Consider the following 13,629-nt stretch of genomic DNA (forward strand, 5'->3'; position numbering starts at 1 on the left):
AATTCATGAATAATAAAATAAGATTTTTTAAAGTTTTTAGTGTTATGCTTTACACTTGTTTTTGCAATATCTCATTTGTTATTTACAAGATGGTTTGACTTCATAATTGCTGTATAGTATATAAGAAAATATTTTGAGGAAACCCTCATATCAAAACCACAACAGAATGTCAAGTCTTACGACGAAGCAACACTTTAAAAATTGTGCAAAAGTTATGCACCTTAAAAGTTCAAATAAATACTATTTGCTATGAGTAAACGATCGTTAAATTGCTTATTTGGCTGTTTGGCTGCTAATTCTCGATATTGTCGAAACTACAGCTACAAAGCAGTGCGTCGACCGGATACTGCAATATTATCTCGAAAATTGACGGCGCCACAGGTGGAGTCAAAACCAGATGAACTTCAAGCACCAAATGATTTAACTAAACATTTAAGAGCCAAAATATTAGCAACAGGACCGATTACAGTAGCGGAGTATATGCGCGAAGTGCTAACCAATCCCTTAAGTGGATATTACATGAATCGGGATGTTTTCGGACGCGAAGGAGACTTTATCACATCACCGGAAATTTGCCAAATTTTCGGCGAGGTATACCTCTTTCGTATATTTGTATATTATTGATACACATTTTAATATTTTATAACAGCTAGTGGCTGTTTGGGTTGTAAGTGAGTGGCGAAAACTGGGCAGTCCAACACCATTTCAAGTTGTTGAGCTTGGGCCGGGACGGGGTACATTGTCACGCGATGTTCTAAAAGTCTTGACACAATTTAAACTCGCTGGACAATTTTCTATGCATATGGTGGAGATAAGTCCCTATTTAAGCAAAGTGCAAGCTCAATATCTTTGTTTTAGCAGCGAGATTGTAAACGACGAAAATTCTTCTCACTACTTGACGGGTAAAACAGCAACTGGTACGAAAGTATTCTGGCACAAGCGATTGGAGGATGTCCCAAACGCATTCTCCATAATTTTGGCACACGAATTCTTCGATGCTTTGCCAGTGCATAAACTACAACGAGATGAAAAATATTGGAAGGAAGTCTTAATTGATGTCAATGAAAATAATAGCAACGATTTCGATAATAAACAACAGTTTCGTTATGTAATCTCAAAATCACAGACCCCCGTATCACATCTGTTCACGTCAATTACTGGAGAGACACGTGATTGCCTTGAGTATTCTTTAGATACAGATCGTATTATTAATATCATAGCGAATAGGTTTGAGAGTGATGGTGGTATTGCGTTAATAATGGATTATGGTCATTTTGGTGAAAAAGGAGACACATTCAGAGTGAGGAAAGTTCATGTTGTTTTATTTTTTGAATTCATATAACCTATTTATATAGGCTTTCAAAAGTCATCAACTACATGAACCACTACTAGCTCCTGGCACAGCGGATCTAACGGCTGATGTGGACTTCAGACAAATAAAACGCGTTGCAGAACAAAATGGCAAAGTACTTTGCTTTGGGCCTGTTGAGCAAGGCAGCTTTTTAAAAAAAATGGAAGGCGTGGCTCGTCTTGAGGTAATGAAACTTTAATGTAACTATTGGCATTTAATTACTCTCTTGTATTCAATGCCAAAATTTATATTCCACAGAATTTGCTTTCAAACGCTTTGCCTGAAAATCGTGATGCCATTATAAGTGGTTATAAAATGTTGACAGATCCGGAACAAATGGGCAGACGTTTTAAATTCTTTTCGATATTTCCAGCCGTATTGAAAGAACACCTGAAAAAGTTTCCAATCAGTGGCTTTTATTAATATGAAAACAATTCTGTTCAGGTGTTGTTTAAATAATAGGTATATATTAGATTGTTTATTAAACTTTTGTTTTGTTACAAATGTTGATACTGATAACAATATATTGTTTTGGATTTTTGGAAGATTTTATTATTTTTGGAATGCGTTATTAATCGTTTGCATCTCTGCTGGTGTTAACTGCAGCACAGCACTTATAGCATTCAACATATGCCGCTTGCCATCTGGATCTCGTGTTACAATATAACTAATCATCACGTTCTTCAAATATTCAAGATTGGCTCCCTCTCGTGTTTTACAACGCTCCAGCCTAAAAAATAAAATATATAGTTTTAATTGGTAAAAAATGGTCAATTTCTGTTCCCAATTGTATATTGACCTGTCGACTTGCTCCTCAAGTAACGCTATCTTATCGCAGAGATCCTCCTGTGCGTTCACCTTTTCTTGTATAGCCTTCCGCAAACTTGACTCAGCAACGTATTTTGCTTTTCGCAATGCAGCTATTTCGATATCTTTCCGAGCTATCTCATTGGCGTAGTGTAACATATGACAATTTTCACCGACTGAAAGCTTTTTCGATTTAATTGGAACCTTTGAGCCTAATTGTGTGTTGACACTCCCTGCTCTAACTCCATCATTACTCTCAGCATCAGATGCTGAAGTGGCCAAGTTATCAGAATGGGCGTCAACGGTCGTCGGTATCGTTACATTATTAAAAATTTCAAAAGATGTCTGCAATGTTTTTATTTCTTGTTCCTTTTCATCGAGCAGTTGCAAGGATCGTTGTCTTTGCTTTTGTAATTGCTGTTCCAAATCAACCACTTTACAACGTTTCTCATTCTCCAACTCACTTAATTTATTTTTCCACTTAGCACGTTCTTCTTTAATAGCGTTTTTCATCTTTTCCGCCTGGTTTTTTAGATCTAATTCTTGCTCATCGATATTACGATTCAGCACTTTTACTTTTTCTTGCAAAGTAGAAATATGCGTTTTTTGGCTATGTAAACGTTCTTGTTGTTTTGTCAGTTCGGTCTTACAAGAGTCGTATTGATGTTGTAAACTAGCTAATTCCTCGTGACATTGTGTATGATCCGCGCTGACTGAAAATAATTTACTTATATCGACAGGATTTGTACTACGCGAATTTTCAGCCAACAACAACTTTTTCAGATGTATAATTTCATCAACTATAACTGAAATATCATAGGTTACATTACTTTTCTTACGTCGAGAATGATCCACATCGAAAGAGTTTAGCTCGCTTGGCAAACTCGATTGTGAATCAGAACTTCTTTCTAACTCTTGTAGCTTCTTTCGCAGCACATGTATGCTTTGTTGGTCCTGTTGTCGTAGACGATCATAGTTTCCAACGGTTGCACTTAGCTCGGCTAAACGCTCCTCTAAATTGGCAACACGATCTTCGTGTAAAGCTGCTTGGCGTCTACTTTGGTCTTCTGCTTGCAGCACACGTCGCTGTTCATTCTTTATAGCAACTGCGTGTTGTTCCTTAAGTTGTTGCATTTGTTGTTGTACTTGTTTTAATATAATCATATTATCTGTAAGGTCACCGGTATCTTTCGCGGCAAGCTGCGAGCTATTACCTCCCAATTTCATTTCTTTCAACTGTGCTTTGGTCTCTCTTAGTTGTGCTTGTAGTTCGCGTATTCGGACATTCTCTGTTTCATTATTGGCAAATTGTGTTTTGAAATTGTTTAATTGCATTTCAATATTTTCCTTCAGATGTCTTTCATCAGCATATAGCTTTTGTAACTCTCGTATCATAAGCATCTGATTATTTGTTTCTTTTTCCCGCTCCTGACATTCTATTATCCACTTTGCCTTAATTTCATCAAGGTGAGCCTTAGCTTTAACTTCATTCTCTTTAATCGTCTTCTTTAAATCGGCGATGCAATCATCCTTCTGTGTTAATTGGCTTCGTAAATGTTTTTTATCAGCCTGAAAGGATGCTTCCATCCGTGACTTTTCTGCTGATAAAGTAGCTAATGAATTCATCAATGTCATGATCTGTGATTGTAATTGTTGTTTTTCATCTATCACACAGCTTGAATCATCAGGGGGTGCTATATCGGTGTCGTCAACCTTTTTTGCATCGACAGCGTCTGAAATGCCTCTTGAGGAGACATCTGAAGATGCTTTTTCATTATTTGTTTCTTTCGAAGTTGTTAGTGCAGCCAAGCTTGATTCAAGAGCTTCCTTTTCTTTCAACAAGCCCTTATATGCGGTGACCACATCTGTTGGTTGTGAAATTATACAATTTTTTGCATTTTTTCTAATATTATCATAGTTACCTTTTAAGCGCTTTTCATATCGAATTAGCTGCTCCTTTTGTGAAGACACCAAAGTCTCTAATTCACGTTTATTACGGTCCATTGTATGGAAAAAATTTACATTTTACCAAATAAATAATTTGTAGCCTATATCGTTTACGTCGACAGAAAACAGCTGATGATCATGATTTTGTTTATTTATTTTTTCTTCAATAATAAAAAGGGTGTTGCCATTTAAACAAATAGTTTGTCAATTTGAAAGAGGCTTTTAATAAATCAACGAGTACCTCCTGCCTAACTGACGTCAGGTGCGCCTAGGAATACGTGGGGAATAAGCCGAACCAAGAAAGGCAAATGAGTGATGCTAGGGTTAAATGATATAAACGTAAATCAATGGTTGCAGAAACACTGACCCCAAAAATCAGGGAGAAGAAAAGGATGAGATGGCCGCCAACAAAATACACTAAAACACAAATAATGAAATGTAAAATCAAGGATACTCCATCTTCCAATAGGAAACAGAAACCCCCTACAGGATACCTTTGCAACGAATATCAACAAAAAGTCGGGTAAACTATCATTAATGCATCATAGGAAGGTGTATAATTATCCTGAATCGTTATGTGACATGATAATAAGAATGAAATATTTTCACGATATGACGTGTCTATCAAGTTTAGTCTCCCACATGAGGTAAGGTAAAATTGTATAGGTCGTCATCATTTGGGGTTACAAACCAGACAAAATGTTTCATATWAAAAAGTTAACTTTAAATAAAACACATCACATTTTTGCTATTTATCAATCTAAATAGGATTAGATTGTCTTATTTTTCTGAATTTAGCAAAAATATATTAAATCTAATGTACTCTATTTTACTTTATTATTCTTATACATTTTGAATTAAAATTAATTCATTATCCTTCTGCTTCATCTTCAGCTTGCATTTGTGCTATCAGCCTTTTCCGCTCCTCAGCTTGTCGAAGTTTGCGCATAACCAAATCTTCATAATYAAGAGAAGACCCCATCTGTCTATCAGTTCCTTTTGTCGTAGGTGGTATTACCCATTCAAKATGTAGTGGATTTGCTAGACGACCCTTTTCATAGGACAATGCTAATTCGGCAGCTTCAAGAGTCTTAAACTCTACAAGTGCACTGCCCTTCTTCTTTGACATTACCAATGCGACAACTTCTCCATATTTCTTTAGAAAATTTTGTAAAATTTCTGGTGTGTATCCACCGTTGTCGTCGTCTTTTTTATCCGATTTCCATTTAATTTTAATTCTATGCGCAGAAGAGTCAAACGACTTTTCGATCTGTGCCTGCTGGTTTTCAACGATTGTACGCAGTAATTGTTCTCGCATTAAACGTTGTTCCTCTTGCAGTAGTTTAGAACCTTCACGACGCAGCCGCTCAATTTGGTCTTGCAGCACTTCTTCATCACTTTTGGATACCGTGGCATATGGTTGTGTACTCTGCAGTTTGTGTTGTGCATCCCGTTCGCGTTGTTCCAAATCAGCTTTCAGTTTTTGTCGTTTACTATCCAACTGCTTATTCCGTAATTCTGCTGCTTTTTTAGCTTTTAACACTTTGTCATAAGCAGCGCGAGCTGACGCATCAGTGAGTATTTCCAAGGCTTTCGATAATTCATGGAAAAGTTCTGCCGCCTTGGGATTGTCCGGATTTTTGTCAGGATGGCATTCAAGTGCTTTTTTGCGATAAGCTTTTCGTATATCAGATTGCTCAGCTTCTAAATCTATCCCAAGGAGTACGTAAAGGTTTGTATCACCAAATTTAAGAGCAGACATTGTTTTTAAATATCAAATCAATTATTACTATATTAAAATCGATTTCTCAATTTTGTTTTGATTATTAATTTCTTTTCTTTGAAGTTTTTTAAAATTCTTCCATAAAGACTTGTTCGATTTAAGAATGTTTACCAACTTTTGCATAAGCAACAGAGAACGTACATTACACATAAATGCACGTTCTCTGTAAGCAATTCAGAAATGTCAACTTGTCAAAACGAACAGTGCTAATAGAACAAATGACAGCAATTTCATCAACATGCTTTTCTTGTTGTTATTGCAATTTTCAGCAACGTGAATTTTAGTAATAATTACTAATATTTTTAACCCAATTTATTATGTGAAAATAATAATATAAAATGAGTGTTTATCACGATGAGGTCGAAATCGAAGACATGGAATATGACGAAGAAGAAGAGGTTTATTACTACCCATGTCCGTGTGGCGATCGATTTCAGATAACCAAGGTACTAAAATATTTTAAGGAATATTGAAAATCTTATATGTATATTTCTATATTTTTAAGGAAGAACTTATGGAGGGCGAAGAAGTAGCTACTTGCCCCAGTTGTTCCCTCATTATTAAAGTAATATATGATGCGGTAAGTGATAAACTGTGCTCAGAAATGATTAATGATGAGTAACACTAAATTTTATTTATACGTAATAGACAATGTTTCAAGCAGAGGAAGATGAAGAGACCGTGCTCAATGATAAAATGAAAGATATGAAGTTGGAAAAGCACTGAGAATTCAGTTTCTTTTGTAAAAAGATTTCTATATTTCTGTAATATATTTATATATATTTTAAATATATGTTGACTAGAGTAAACAATTACGCCTTCTGGCTTATCTTACACATACATATTTTAAATATTTATTTGCAGTAGTAAATTTTTATTCAGCTTATTTCTAAAATTTAAACATTATTGGAGTTAAAAAATATTAATATTCGTTCAATACTGCACTTACATATGTGTATGTATATGGAATATAGGCCCTCATCTCTGCCTAATTCTACATTAAAAGATACCAGCAAAATAAATAATTTCTAATATAGTGTATACATATCAACAGTTAAATAATTTTAATAACAAATGATGAAATAATTTATAGAAAATAAATGATAGTGCTAAAAGATATTAAATTAATATTCATAGTTTGTAGGAGAAATGCTGTCTAACCAACTGATTGTACAAGTTAATGAAAACGTTATATTTCTTAAATTGTAAATCATCTTTAAATTTTATATTGTTCTGAAAACTAGTATTTTATGGTGTGCACCTAACATTTCTATTCAAATAGTTCGGGGGAAAACCAGGAACTATTATATTGGATTTTCTTATAATAACTACGTATAATATGTAATGCAACTTTTTCGCTTACATTTCTTTTCGCTATTGAAAGCTTATTGTTTTACTTTTTTCTTTCGAATTATTGAAAAACACCTAAAAGCATTGAAGAATACACATTGAAACTCTTATAAATATGTTGTAAATACCAGACCAGTACATTAACATCCATTTAAGCGAAAAAGTTTACTTGATGCTCTCCGAAAAACTGTGCTCTTTTTCAATATTTAGTTCATCGAAGATGATTTTTATGTATGAGACATTTTCTAATGTAAGGTGCTTAAAACTTTTGGTTGTTTACATGGACGGGCATTTAGCAATACTACTGCTCTAACCAGGATCCAGTCGTGGCATTGGGCGCCTTCAACTTGAAAATTTTAAACAATTATTTTATATAGAATTATACAAAATTTCTAAACTCACTTTTATGTTAAATTGTTTCATTGTATTCTCCAGAGCAACCGCATTTCCCGAAAAATAAGCAGCTATAGCATTATGAAGTAATACTAGCTGTTTATGCATCACTTTAATCTATAATGAAAATAATTAGGTACTTTACGGTTATGAAATTTATGATTATTATATTATGAACATTCAAATGTAAGATACGAACTCTATTTTCGTCTAGAAATTGCATTTTCACGGCTACATCGGCACGTAATTTTTCATAAAGTTCCTTATGATGAGAAAAGTTTTTCTGCGCCTCTTCGGCGACAGGACTCTGTGGCAATTCAGGTCTTGTGTTTTCTAAATCCATACGATATGCGTCAAACTCCACTCTAAAAATATAGAATTCGTATTATGAAGTTTAATTATGGTAAATATTCTGTCGTACCTGGCTATTTCATATTGCTTGATTGTGAGTAACGTATCATCGATAGTTTTATTGCACAATGTATTCACTGATGAAATGAAAAAATTCAGAGCACTCAGCAGCAACTCACCGTTCTTTGTCAGATTTCGTTGCGTTTCAGAATTACATGTAAATTCCTCTTGTAGTTCTGGACTTTTTTGTGCTAGATCAGCAAATGCCTCGGCCAATGCATGTTGAGTTGCTACTACATGATGAAAATGAGAACTGAAAGCTCGCGTCAGACGTAAAAAAGATAAATATTTCCGTTGTGTTTCTCGCAACTGTTCAATCTGCGCTTCCAACTCTGAGTCAACAGTACGTTGCGATTTACCTAATTTTTCTAACATAATCTGTCGAGTACATTTGTAAGTTGATATGCTCCAGTTCTTTATACTGTCGATTTTTGAAGCCCCCGTACGTAAAAGTCCGGCGTCCATGCCGTTCTGTGGGCTGGTTTGTGTTGTCGGTGTAGCGGGCGCTGAAGAAACTTATGTTAGGTGAAAATTTCTGATAGTTTTAATCAAAAAATATACCTGAGTGATTATGCAGTGGTAGACTATTTGGGGGCATAAACGGCCGGCCTTCAGTTCCACTATGTATTGCACTACCACTTTCGTTCATCGGCGGTGTATCTTTCAGCATCTCGTGAATGCTGCGTTCTGTATGCAACGAATGGGCCATTTTGTTGCAATGGATAAGTTCTTTCGTGTGTCCAATGACCAATTGGAGAAGTAACTTAAAATGATATTAAAAAAAAAATTATATATATATTTTTTATACGATGAATTCTTATATCCTTTAGTCGTTAATGAAGTTCTATTGGTTCAATAACACCGCCAGTCGGTGATGTGATATATAAACACAAATCGATTTTAAACAGATGCTCTTACCGAAATTGTTTAATTCCACAATACCTCTCAACAAGTGTAATTTGTTGACTATTAAAAAAATTTTCACTATGGTGTAACACCAATTTAGTTGTTTTTATCCAATTTAAATTATCTTATACAAAGAAAATTTTTACACACGACGCCTGGATTTTTTCTACCGATGACAGAGCAACGAAACTGTCGCTAGGCAGTGTTGCTGTGATTTTAATTCAAAGATAGACCTTTCCGAACATGTCCCATTTTATACAATTTGAATTTTTAAGTTTTACGTGAATATTTTCTTAATCGCTGCATATAATAAAARATTTTATTTTTGTTAAAGGAGTTTTGTTAGAAAAAAATTAATATTTTGTATATAAGACAATTTTCTGAGCGGTTTCCAACACTGGCACTCAGATGATGATTGTACGATATATAAAGACGATAAGTATATAAATGCAATCCCTAATATACTTATGTGTAAAACGATATAACTGAAAAACTCTTCAATTTATTTTCATTTCAAACAAATATATCGCGGTTTATGACAAATACATTTGATTTAAAAATTAAGCTTTAAGAAGTACTTTTGCAGTGGTTTCGTGTATTTTAAGATAAATACAAATTTTAAAGCAGAATCCATTGCGAAAGTTGCTTCAGGCAAATTTTATTACAACGTTGGAATTAMGATACTTTTAAAGCCAGGTGTATTAATTGAGGCTAGTTCTGAAATAACCAATGTGACCAATCCAATTTCTAAAAACAAAATATTTGCAAAAGTTGGATTCCATCAGGTTGGATGTTTTAAAGAGCAGCCTTTAGTCGACATTTGATAAGTAAAGAAAGTCACAAAGAAAAAGAAAAACAGTATATAGATTATACTTTTCCAAAAAATTATAAACAATGTCTAGCGAAAGTGATTCTATTCAGCATTCCTTGCCATCGCCTTCAACGTCGCCACAACTCGTCAAAAAAATACGGCTCGATGAACAGGCTCTCCACGAGCAGGCAACTGCTATGAAAGAAAAAGGCTTCTCTCTAAGCGCTATAGAAGAAATGAAAACTCGTGTTGAGGAGAACAACCAAAGCGGAACACTGGATCAGCAATTGCGTCAGTTTCAAGTATTGGACGAAGTACAGGGATCAGGATCTGAAGATTCTGGTAAGTTGTGTTTAAACCCTTACCACATATTGACCGTAGTTTGTTGTATATACTTTACTTACTTCCTCATCTATCCATTTTTATTTTCCTTGTCAGAAATTGCAAGTGAAAATGGCGATACAAATTTTGATAATGGTGACGGATATGAATCCTCTGATTTGGATATAGATGACAATGAAATTGAAAATTTACTTAACGAAAATTTACCTGATGATTTGAAGGAGCCTAAAAAACCCAAATATGAAGAGCGATTTAAAACAGTATTAGAAGGTTAGTGCGAAATGTGTTATTATAATGAACAATTATTTAAATAAATTATGAATTTAGAGAAAGGCCACAATCATTTTGAAGTGTTGCCGGAAGGTTGGGTACAAGTTACACATAACAGCGGTATGCCTCTCTTTTTACATAAACAATCTCGTGTCGTGTCGGCGTCAAGACCATACTTTCTTGGACACGGTAGCGTAAGGGTAAGATAATAAACGGAATTTCAGAAAAATTATATATATTGTTTGTCAAAAAAGTCTTGCGGTATTTCTTGCGGTATTGGTCTCTTTCGATCAATTCAGCGATTTTATCGCAATTTTCTCTTCGACCACCTCTACACCAGAACGAAAACGTTGAAACCAACGTTGTGCGGTAGAAATGGAAACTGTATCGGGTAAACTGCACAAATTTTATTGGCGGCTTGAGATGCATTTTTGCCTTAATCGTAGTAGTACTGTAAAATATGCCGTATTTTCTCTTTATTTTGCTCCATGTTTGCGACGCTATAACTCACGAACGACTTAAAAGAAACGTCAATCAATCAAACACGTGTTAGCGCGTGAAAGGAGCTTTAAAAAAAAGGTATAGCATGACCCGATGCGACGAATAAAACTAGAACTACGCGCTCTCAACGCCAACTAGCGAAAATACCGCAAGACTTTTTTGACAACCTAATATATGCCACAAGAAAACACATTAACTGGCACTATAAAACAATTGACTAATAAATTGTATAGCCTTATATATATATTTCTCCCAATATTATATATATATTTCTATACGTAGACCATTTGTATTATTTAAACCTTACTTCATCCCTAGAAACATGCCATTCCATTGGGCGCAATTCCTTGCCTAAATTATAGACGAGCCATTGACGAAGAGGAGACGGAGCGTTTGAACCATAAAACCGCTGAAAAAAATTCAGCGATGCAAGCAGAAGAGGTAATCGAAACCAACACTGTTAAAGTTCCTAAATGTCCGTATGTTGGTGCCAACGTTAGCGCAGTTGTTTCTACAGACTCTAGTCAGTTCGCGCTGGTTTCATCTTCTACGAATGGAAAAGAGATGGACATAAGTGAACCTGCTGCAACAGCAATATCTGATACACCTACAGCCATCGCACCAACATCAGCGAACGCGGCAGATCTGGCGGCTAATGTTGCAACATTAAAGAGCCTAGTGCCGCCTGCGAAAATTGTGACCGTCACTGAGAATACACAAAAGGAGTCACTCACTCCCGAACAATTGAACCAATACTGCGCGAAACTATTCAAATTCAAAGTGATACGTGTTTTACGTTTTCGTTCCTGGAATGCGCGACGGAAATTTACAAAAAATCGAAAACACATTAAAAATTTGCAACGGCCGACTCTGCCGGATGGTACGAAACTAATTAAATTCCCAATATTGGCGCCAAGTGGTGATACAAACGCGAAYACGCGTGGTCGAAAAGAATGGATTATGAATCCGAATGGAAAAAGTTATGTCTGTATTTTGCATGAGTATGTGCAGCATGCGTTGAAAAAGCAGCCAACATATGAATTCAAAGAATTGGAAAATGCAGCAACGCCCTACTCTGCAACGGTGTCAATCAACGATTTGAAATATGGCACTGGTTATGGCACCAGTAAAAAACAGGCCAAATCAGACGCTGCGCGTGAAACATTAGAGATACTTATACCAGAAATGAAGGACAAAATTACGGGTATTAAGCAAGATAAGAATGCACCGAAAAATAATCACAAAGATTTATCAGTGAGTTAATTTTATTATGTAGATAGTTAAAATATTTGTAATGAGTAAATAATATTCCATTATTTTCAACAAATTAGGTTTTTGACGATATCAAAATACAAGATCCACGTGTAGCCGAGTTTTGTAATAAGACAACAGAGCCCTCACCGCATGCTATATTGTTGACTTGTCTTCAACGGAATTTTGGTCTCGGCGATGTGCAGATAAATTACGAAATTAACCGCACGAAAAATAAGAAAAATGAATTTACCATGACCGTGGGCAAACACACGGCCAAAGTGTTATGCAAGAATAAGCGTGAGGGCAAACAGCTGGCTTCACAAGCGATTTTACAGGTGCGTTTTTTCAAATAATTCGGTATTTACAAATTCTTAAAAACTTTTATTATCATTTTCCTTGAAGTATTTTATAATATTTTTCATTAAAATGCCATTTTAAATTTTCAGATTTTACATCCACATATTAAGACATGGGGCTCCCTGTTGCGTCTGTACGGCAACAATTCAATAAAGACGTTCAAAGAAAAAAAGCTGGAGGAGCAGGAGATCACGGTATTGCAAAGCAAAGCTGCGATAAATCAGCCAAATTACGCTATTCTTGACAAACTGAAATCAGAAATGTTAAAATTAGCGGAAAAGAATAAATCGGTTGTATCAATGGGCACCTTTGTGCCACCCTGTGATGTTGACCTACCATCATCCTCTGGTTCTAATCTCAATAATGTAGAACTATAATCTTCAAACTGAAATTCAGTGTAGGTTTTTTTGTTCTGACTGATATTAAATATGACTGAAGAAATGAACAAATTAATAATAATCAAAGTGATTTATTGTAATAGAATCGCCGTCAAAGTAAACTAAGGTCGTTTATGTTTTAGCACTTTGAAAGCTTTAATATTCTGRCATACAGTTATAAAAATCAGGAAAAGGAGACGCTTTCTGAATTGTAATAAAATTTTTTGATATAAGGAATCATSTTTTGAGTATACATTAATTGCTGTCTAGTGATAATAGTACCCGCTTGAGCTTCAAAATTAGTTAAAAACATTGCGATGTTTCTACAAAAACTTATTTCTTAGATATTAGGCAAAATAAATTGTAAAAATGAAAATAAACCAATGTATTTGGTCGGCAAAAATGGCATAATATAGATTTCTAAAGCAATTATAGATCATTAAAGTCCATAAATAAAATAAAACGTACATTTTTTCACAAAAGGTAGCAAATAACCAATGCATTGATTATAATTAGTTAGTTTTATAAGCAATAGCTTTACATTGAGTCTCTGTATGCATATATTTATACATCAGTAATATATCGCCACCTGAAATGCAAAATAACGTATCMTCAARAAATTCGAAATTTAGTGTCTTATTGATTACGATTCACCACTTCAAATTACATATAGTACATAATGTTACAAATGTCCAACATTTTCAGATATAAACCAGTTTTAACCAATAATAAATTATTTTTCACTCTTCCAGTTTATTTCGTGTTTCTT

General features: G+C 34.7%; 6 protein-coding genes across 7 annotated transcripts; 3 read left to right on the forward strand and 3 right to left on the reverse strand.

Annotated features, from left to right (window-relative positions):
* Positions 1–51: 51 nt before the first annotated feature.
* Positions 52–1,896, forward strand: LOC108977834 (NADH dehydrogenase [ubiquinone] complex I, assembly factor 7 homolog). The gene is made up of 4 exons (XM_018947760.1): positions 52–591; positions 650–1,300; positions 1,356–1,535; positions 1,610–1,896. Exons 1-4 carry the CDS (start codon positions 250–252, stop codon positions 1,772–1,774), a joined length of 1,338 nt encoding a protein of 445 aa, XP_018803305.1. The 5' UTR covers positions 52–249; the 3' UTR covers positions 1,775–1,896.
* LOC108977832 (GRIP and coiled-coil domain-containing protein 1) lies at positions 1,791–4,230 on the reverse strand. The gene is made up of 3 exons (XM_018947756.1): positions 4,081–4,230; positions 2,151–4,023; positions 1,791–2,081 (listed from the first exon to the last, which is right to left on the reverse strand). The coding sequence occupies exons 1-3, from the start codon at positions 4,160–4,162 to the stop codon at positions 1,904–1,906; spliced, it is 2,133 nt and encodes a 710-aa protein (XP_018803301.1). The 5' UTR covers positions 4,163–4,230; the 3' UTR covers positions 1,791–1,903.
* A 626-nt stretch (positions 4,231–4,856) lies between these two features.
* LOC108977837 (dnaJ homolog subfamily C member 17) lies at positions 4,857–5,975 on the reverse strand. Its single transcript, XM_018947763.1, has one exon. It carries the CDS (start codon positions 5,865–5,867, stop codon positions 4,977–4,979), a length of 891 nt encoding a protein of 296 aa, XP_018803308.1. The 5' UTR covers positions 5,868–5,975; the 3' UTR covers positions 4,857–4,976.
* Positions 5,976–6,141: 166 nt separating this feature from the next.
* On the forward strand, positions 6,142–6,728 carry LOC108977838 (DPH3 homolog). Its single transcript, XM_018947764.1, has 3 exons — positions 6,142–6,334; positions 6,394–6,468; positions 6,537–6,728. Exons 1-3 carry the CDS (start codon positions 6,227–6,229, stop codon positions 6,612–6,614), a joined length of 261 nt encoding a protein of 86 aa, XP_018803309.1. The 5' UTR covers positions 6,142–6,226; the 3' UTR covers positions 6,615–6,728.
* Positions 6,729–6,800: 72 nt separating this feature from the next.
* On the reverse strand, positions 6,801–9,147 carry LOC108977836 (arfaptin-2). The gene is made up of 6 exons (XM_018947762.1): positions 8,961–9,147; positions 8,604–8,805; positions 8,053–8,548; positions 7,831–7,996; positions 7,641–7,748; positions 6,801–7,584 (listed from the first exon to the last, which is right to left on the reverse strand). The coding sequence occupies exons 2-6, from the start codon at positions 8,749–8,751 to the stop codon at positions 7,540–7,542; spliced, it is 963 nt and encodes a 320-aa protein (XP_018803307.1). The 5' UTR covers positions 8,752–8,805; positions 8,961–9,147; the 3' UTR covers positions 6,801–7,539.
* A 275-nt stretch (positions 9,148–9,422) lies between these two features.
* LOC108977803 (microprocessor complex subunit DGCR8) lies at positions 9,423–13,557 on the forward strand. 2 transcript variants are annotated; one of them, XM_018947715.1, is made up of 7 exons: positions 9,423–9,775; positions 9,851–10,101; positions 10,198–10,371; positions 10,429–10,571; positions 11,191–12,126; positions 12,204–12,461; positions 12,573–13,557. In XM_018947715.1, exons 2-7 carry the CDS (start codon positions 9,957–9,959, stop codon positions 12,858–12,860), a joined length of 1,944 nt encoding a protein of 647 aa, XP_018803260.1. In that variant the 5' UTR covers positions 9,423–9,775; positions 9,851–9,956; the 3' UTR covers positions 12,861–13,557. The 2 variants fall into 2 exon arrangements, with proteins under 2 accessions (XP_018803260.1, XP_018803259.1); XM_018947714.1 differs by having other exon boundaries at positions 9,423–10,101.
* The last annotated feature ends 72 nt before the right edge of the window (positions 13,558–13,629 follow it).

Source organism: Bactrocera latifrons, unplaced genomic scaffold (assembly GCF_001853355.1).
Source record: "Bactrocera latifrons isolate USDA-ARS-PBARC rearing strain unplaced genomic scaffold, ASM185335v1 scaffold_96, whole genome shotgun sequence".
NCBI lineage: Eukaryota > Metazoa > Arthropoda > Insecta > Diptera > Tephritidae > Bactrocera > Bactrocera latifrons.

Excerpts from the sequence above, each read along its gene's own strand:
- LOC108977838 (XM_018947764.1), top strand. The coding sequence starts at position 6,227 with ATGAGTGTTTATCACGATGAGGTCGAAATCGAAGACATGGAATATGAC. Across the intron at positions 6,335-6,393 it reads ATCGATTTCAGATAACCAAG|GAAGAACTTATGGAGGGCGA; the intron begins GTACTAAAATAT and ends TATATTTTTAAG. Across the intron at positions 6,469-6,536 it reads TTAAAGTAATATATGATGCG|ACAATGTTTCAAGCAGAGGA; the intron begins GTAAGTGATAAA and ends TATACGTAATAG.
- LOC108977836 (XM_018947762.1), bottom strand. The coding sequence starts at position 8,751 with ATGGCCCATTCGTTGCATACAGAACGCAGCATTCACGAGATGCTGAAA. Across the intron at positions 7,749-7,830 it reads AATTTCTAGACGAAAATAGA|ATTAAAGTGATGCATAAACA; the intron begins GTTCGTATCTTA and ends TTTTCATTATAG. Across the intron at positions 7,585-7,640 it reads TGAAACAATTTAACATAAAA|TTGAAGGCGCCCAATGCCAC; the intron begins GTGAGTTTAGAA and ends AAAATTTTCAAG.
- LOC108977834 (XM_018947760.1), top strand. The coding sequence starts at position 250 with ATGAGTAAACGATCGTTAAATTGCTTATTTGGCTGTTTGGCTGCTAAT. Across the intron at positions 592-649 it reads TTTGCCAAATTTTCGGCGAG|CTAGTGGCTGTTTGGGTTGT; the intron begins GTATACCTCTTT and ends ATTTTATAACAG. Across the intron at positions 1,301-1,355 it reads AAAAAGGAGACACATTCAGA|GCTTTCAAAAGTCATCAACT; the intron begins GTGAGGAAAGTT and ends CTATTTATATAG.
- LOC108977832 (XM_018947756.1), bottom strand. The coding sequence starts at position 4,162 with ATGGACCGTAATAAACGTGAATTAGAGACTTTGGTGTCTTCACAAAAG. Across the intron at positions 4,024-4,080 it reads ATATGAAAAGCGCTTAAAAG|ATGTGGTCACCGCATATAAG; the intron begins GTAACTATGATA and ends CACAACCAACAG. Across the intron at positions 2,082-2,150 it reads CTTGAGGAGCAAGTCGACAG|GCTGGAGCGTTGTAAAACAC; the intron begins GTCAATATACAA and ends TTTATTTTTTAG.